Genomic DNA, 5,912 nt, shown 5'->3' with positions numbered 1-5,912 from the left:
CGATGCTACGGCGGCCCTGGCGGGACACGCCTCCCGCTCGCACGGGAACGCGGACGGGGCCGGGCCGCCAGGCACCGCCCCGCTGGGGGGGCGCGCCACGTCATGGGTCGGGGAGGGCCTTGCCCCTCTGACGCCACCGCCCCTTGCGAGGCGGCCCGGAAGCGCGGGCGGAAGCCGGGGGGGAGGGGAGCAGGAAGCGCCCAGCCCGCCAGAGCCCCCTCGCCATTGCGTCAGCACCGCGAGCCGTGACGTCACACGCGCCACGGGGTGACGTTGCACAGCTAAGCACAACCACCGCGACAGCAAGGGCAGGGTGCCCAGCTTCTACAGAGACCGAAATAGCCAACAATTAAAATAAAAAAATAATGCCAAATTAGTTTTGTTTATCACACTGCAGATTCACAGGTCTTTTGCATCTCTATACACAACACTGGCTCCCGGGACTTCCCTATGAGACATCACTGAAGAAATCTGCTGCCACTGTTATAAATTGGAAATTACTCTTCTCACTTTAACTGGGCTTTAGGACATTAGTATCAGTTGATGTGTCTAATGTTCACATGACATTCAACAGCTGGAAGAAAAATCTGCATCGAAGCTGATCAGCAATAGCAATGTAGTACAGAAAACTGCAATACAAAAAGATCATTCAAATTTTGTGACATTGAACTTAAATCCAAGCTGTCACTAAAGAGAGTCCACAGCCTCTACAGCACAAACTGAAGGGACAAATCCAAGAGCGCATGTTTATTAAGAAGCAATGTAGAGACCGGGTAACTCAGGGGACTTGTAAGGGCAATTTTACATGTTTCCATCATTACCTCCATTTAGCATACTAGTGGGCTAAAGAAAAGCCCTTAGCTACCTGATGGCTGTTTGATGGCTCTAAAGATATAAAGTGATTCATTTCAGTTTTGAATGAGCTGGGTTTTATTAAAAAAGAGAACTGAAAAAGCTTGTTGGCAGCTTTATGCTTATTCCGTCTGCAATAATTCTAGTAAACACTCATAACTAGAAACGTCTGTCCAAGTCACAACTGAGACAATCACAAGACAACATGGGGAAACTTGCTGCATCCTACTTGTTCTACAGCTATTTTGTACATAGAGCGCTTTGAATTTCTGTCAGTGCAATACTTCATGAGCATTATATTTATATAAAGCAAGTGAGTGCTCATGAATCAGTTACTGTTTCAATACGACAAATGGTCAAGTACGTGATTGCATCTTGATATCACACTGATGATATGAAAGAAGTATTTGAGTAGTTATTTGTTCAGATTGAAAAAAATAAACAGCAGATTCCAAGAAAGATTTATTTCCACTTGTCCTTACAAGTTAAAGGCAATATGCTTTTCATAAAAAAACACAGTATTGTGCACTATTTAAAAAATGGTAACATCTTTCTTGTCAAAGAAAATGCATCCAACTATCCTGTCTACCATTTAAGGATAGGTGGGTGGGTTTACTTTTTTTTTTTTTTTTTTTTTTTTTTTTAAGTATAATCCTCAGAATGTGTCAGTAGAAGACGCATATAGGTCAGGATAAAGATTACCAGCAGATGGATATATCTTCCTGTATAATTACACATAGATTAACACACAGAGGAGTTCATCCACCAACTAGTGCTCCATGGGCTCCTCTGCCTTTTCCGCAGGTTCATCAGCAGGCGGAGCAGGCTTAAAGAGAAGAAAAAAATGTATTTTAGAAGGGCAGAAAACAATACCTAGCAATCAGCTTTATACTGGATTGAGCATCACAAGTGGTAAACACAGCTCACATAAGCAAAGAGCTTAAAAGCAGTGTTATATAAATCAAGTATGGAGAAGGACAGAGCTGGTAATTAGAAGACTGAGGAGGCATCAGAAACATATATAGCCACTTCTGTTGCAAGAAAGTGGAAAAAAAGAATAATCCTAGATAGGGAAAGAAGATGAAGACATCGGAAAGGCCTTCTACCAATTCACCGTAAATTGATTTAATAAGCAGCTTAGTCTCCAGCTTCAGTCTTTAGACCAAGATTATATGTTGCCTCCTGTTTTCATGTAGTAACGTCAAATTTTAACACTGCATACCTAAAACTCTACTAGACTATAAGAGAATTAAACAAACATAAATGTGATAGATCATACCTCACAAAATGTTGTCTTTCAACAAAGCCTATTTATTTGTACACGAAACACAAACCTTTCTCTGTGGTCTCTCCTCAAGACCTTCTAGGAATGGTCCTACGTCATCGTCATCATAGATAGTAAACTCCATGTCTTTGCCCACAATTCCAATGGAAACATTCTGTTAAGGAAATTTTTGAAAGAAGTGAGACACATTCTTCTGCAAATAACTTAATGGCTTTACAGTTCTCACTCGTGAAACAGATTCAAGTTTCTTCCTGTGATAAAGGGATTCACTTTGCTATTTGTGTCTACTTAAGGAAGAGAGGAATTCTGAGAGATTCCCTTTTTGGTAGGTTGTACTAGAAAAGGAAAGGGATGGAGGGAGGGAGAGAGATTTATTCCCTACAGAAGCTATCATGCTTCAAAATCTTACCAATAAAACCACTATTCAAGGATTTCAATTTCTGTCTATTTCTTTTAAATAACAAATACCTGATTTTTCAAAATCACTGATCACTTCATCTTTTTTTCCCCATTTTCCTTATTGTAAAAGTTCCATCAAAACAAGATGGTCTAAGAATAAAAAAGGCTTAAACACAGATAAGGGCAGATCAGCCACAAATATAACACTAGCTTTTGGCAAGAGATCTGCTTAGAAGTTTCTTGTTCAAGAGTTGCTCAATTCATATTTCCTGCCAGAGGTTTCCACAACTTTTTGGTGCTGGATGTTCAATCAAGTGTTTGCATAGCTGTGCTCTGACTGAAGGGGAAACTTCCCCCCTTTCTTTCCAAGTCCTTTCCAATTGCTGATTCTGCTTACAAAACAAAGTGACATCTAGTTGCATTCAATGCATCTTAAACACTGATCAAAGCTTGAAGTAGAATATTTTATGCAAGCAACCAGGCAAGTGATGTCTTATTTAGAAAAAGTATCATTTTGTTAAAGAAAAAAAAAAAAATCACAGATCATTAATGAAGCTGTAGGTAAACTGGTCACATATGAAATGGAGATGACACTATCTACTAGTATTTGGCTTCTAAATTTCAATGCCAGCCATACTTTGATTTTGTCATAGTAATTTCTAGTAACAATGGCAGTAGAATTTCTTCTTAAAAAAATAAATAAAATAAAAAGCTAGTATTTACTTTGGTGGTCAGATCTTGCTCAGCAGGAAGAGTTTCTCTCAGGGCGCGCAGTCCATGTTTAACTAGCTCATTTAGATTACCTAAAAATTAAATGCAATTAAAAAGACATTTATGAAATATACAGTATTATCTCTAGAAACTCATTTGCCCTTCCTCCCATTCCCAGCTGGCTATTCTGACTTCCGGAATTCCACTCCTTGTGTACTTCTGGTACTGAATATAGAGTTGGTTATCAAAATATACTTTGAGAAATGAGCCCTTCCTTATATTTGAGCCAAAAGGCATGTTTTTGGCACCTGCATTGTCTCCAGTACAGTGATACTCAAGCTATTTTTTCCCTGATCAGATACACAGTAGCCTTCACATAACTGTTTCATATAAAAATAAATTTGTAATTTTAAATTCACAAGCTAAATACTCATCCTGAAGTATTATCCCCTCTTTGAAATGGAAAGAATTGTTCTTTCCCTGAGTTAAACAGGATGGAGACCTTTCACTTTTTTCTCAGCTTCTGAATTGAAATTTCTTTCATTAGATCTAACAAATATCCAGATGTTAGAAATTAAGATTTGTAATGTTTTCTTTACAATTTTTGTCTCCAAGCAGATTTACACTTATGCTAAACTTGGCTTCCAAAATTTATCTTCCTATCTTACTAAATGCAAAAGAATAGAGCAGTAGCAGAAAAAAACCCATGCAACTGACAAAGACCATTAGACAGACAGAGTTTCATTACTCACAGTCAGTAAACTCAGTCATGTGTCTTTCCAAGTAAGTTCGAGCTGACTGTGAACGAGCACCAATGGACATTGCTTTACAGTCAAAATAGTTTGCAGAGGGACAAGTCTGGAAGATGTGAGGACCCATATCCTGCCAAAAGGAAAAAAACAAAAAAACCACGGCATTTTATAAAACAAAGTTTTGCTTCATGATACATCACATAGCTTCTGTATAAGCAAAGATACATTTTATGTTCTTTATCACATCACTGTTCTTATCAATTTCTTCAAGTCTTATTCTATAAATAAAATATTATACAAATATCCTCCTTCACACTTTGTTCTTTAAAAACGTAGCTTTTATATGCAGGCAGGATAGCAGGCACCAAAAATCTTTCTCTGTTCCATAAGCTATACTGTGCATACATATGCTTCCTACCTCACAGCTTACAGTAAAATATTTCACATACATTGTCTGATCTGCACAAGCGTAAAAACGTGCTGTAGATTTAAGCACGCCATGCAAGATTTCAGGCAAGCTGTCCATTTCCTTCAACCTTCTTCAAGAGAAATATCTTCAGGGCAGAGATTCTCTTTGTGTACTATATTAAGCAAACAGTTCTTGCTAAACAAGTAAGTGTGTGTCCTGTGAGGCTTTTCACATCCATTTATCTTATAACAAGTATTTAAAATAGTAGTTTGCAAAGACTCATAATCATTAGTAAAATAATTACTGTTATCAAAGGCTCGCTTCAGCTTATAAACACCAACATTTTGATCCCTGAAAATGTGAACAAGTCTAATTTTTGTAGTTTCTGACAGAAACAAAAAATGACATTAAAACATAAAGATCACTGGAACTTCATTTCAGAAACTCCAGCTCTTCCATAGTGTTTCAATGTAGCAATCACTCCCCCCAACACCTCTTAAACTCATGCCCTGCTACAGTATCTCATTTTTCACCTTAAAATAATTGGTTTTTCATTTTTGCAAATGTATACCTTACAAGTTTAAGTAGCATTAACCACCAATCAACATTTATAAAAGTTATGTTTTAGCGTAAGATACAGAAAATGATTCCTTAACCAGAGAATTTTGACAAGTCTGCCTCTTCCTTCTATCTGTTCCTCTTAATGTTTACTCGTATAAAATTGAATTAACCATATTTTCTTTTAGATCAACAGTAACTGGCACACTGTACTTACATCATAACCTGCAATGAGCAGACCTACACCATATGGTCTTCTGCCATAACGCTGTGTTGGTATCTGGGTTTCTTAAGCAAGCTAAGGAAACATTCTCAAGAAAACATGTTAATTACCTAAAACATTTTCCCAAGCCAAGCAGAGATGCACCAAAATTGTCATACAGCTTTTGTAAAGCCTTTCCTCTTATTAAGGAATTCGTTCAAAGAAATAGATCACAGGGCTTATTTGGAATACCAACACCAGCTCTTTTTCACCAAAAGAATATTTAGCAATTAACTTTCCTTAAAGAAATGAGTGGTGCATTCAATCAAGTAACACAAACAGTTCACTTAATGCTGCACAGCCTCATTTAATTTCTTTTCCCTCTGAACTTTTTGTAGGCACCTGATAACAGAATACAAGGGCACCACTGTGTTCCATGCAGGGACAACAAAAGTTGCCACAGAAAAAGACCTGACTGAGCAGCTGCAATCCAGTAAGTGATCATATTTTGAGTAGTGCAGTCATCTGTTCTTTCCCCACCTCCAAAGACAGTGCTATGTAACAGAAAAAGTAGTGCTACGTTAAATGTTGCATAGCACTTTATTGATTTTCTATCAATTCAGTGCATTAGGGAGCATATTCTGAAAGGACAAGCAAGGAACATGAATAAAGAGACACTAACTTTCATACTAAATTGAAAAAGTTAATTCATTTTAAGTTGTGATATATAAAAAGCATTTTAAG

The 5,912-nt window shown here is 37.6% G+C and overlaps 1 protein-coding gene across 2 annotated transcripts in view; it reads right to left on the bottom strand.

Moving 5' to 3' along the window:
- Positions 1 to 1,296: 1,296 nt before the first annotated feature.
- Positions 1,297 to 5,912, bottom strand: part of PSMA1 (proteasome 20S subunit alpha 1) — a 33,795-nt gene continuing 29,179 nt past the window's right edge. For both annotated transcript variants that reach the window (XM_067296088.1, XM_013957791.2), the window contains 5 exons: positions 5,184 to 5,254; positions 4,000 to 4,129; positions 3,260 to 3,339; positions 2,187 to 2,291; positions 1,297 to 1,678 (listed from right to left, as the gene is read on the bottom strand). In XM_067296088.1, coding sequence (XP_067152189.1) covers positions 1,622 to 1,678; positions 2,187 to 2,291; positions 3,260 to 3,339; positions 4,000 to 4,129; positions 5,184 to 5,254 — 443 coding nt within the window. In that variant the 3' untranslated portion in view covers positions 1,297 to 1,621. The remainder of the gene's footprint in view (positions 1,679 to 2,186; positions 2,292 to 3,259; positions 3,340 to 3,999; positions 4,130 to 5,183; positions 5,255 to 5,912) is intronic.

The sequence above is a fragment of the Apteryx mantelli genome, chromosome 4 (genome assembly GCF_036417845.1).
Source record: "Apteryx mantelli isolate bAptMan1 chromosome 4, bAptMan1.hap1, whole genome shotgun sequence".
In the NCBI taxonomy this organism is placed as follows: domain Eukaryota; kingdom Metazoa; phylum Chordata; class Aves; order Apterygiformes; family Apterygidae; genus Apteryx; species Apteryx mantelli.
The sequence above is the reverse complement of the archived record's forward strand: the minus strand, read 5'-3'. Positions and strand labels throughout refer to the sequence as shown.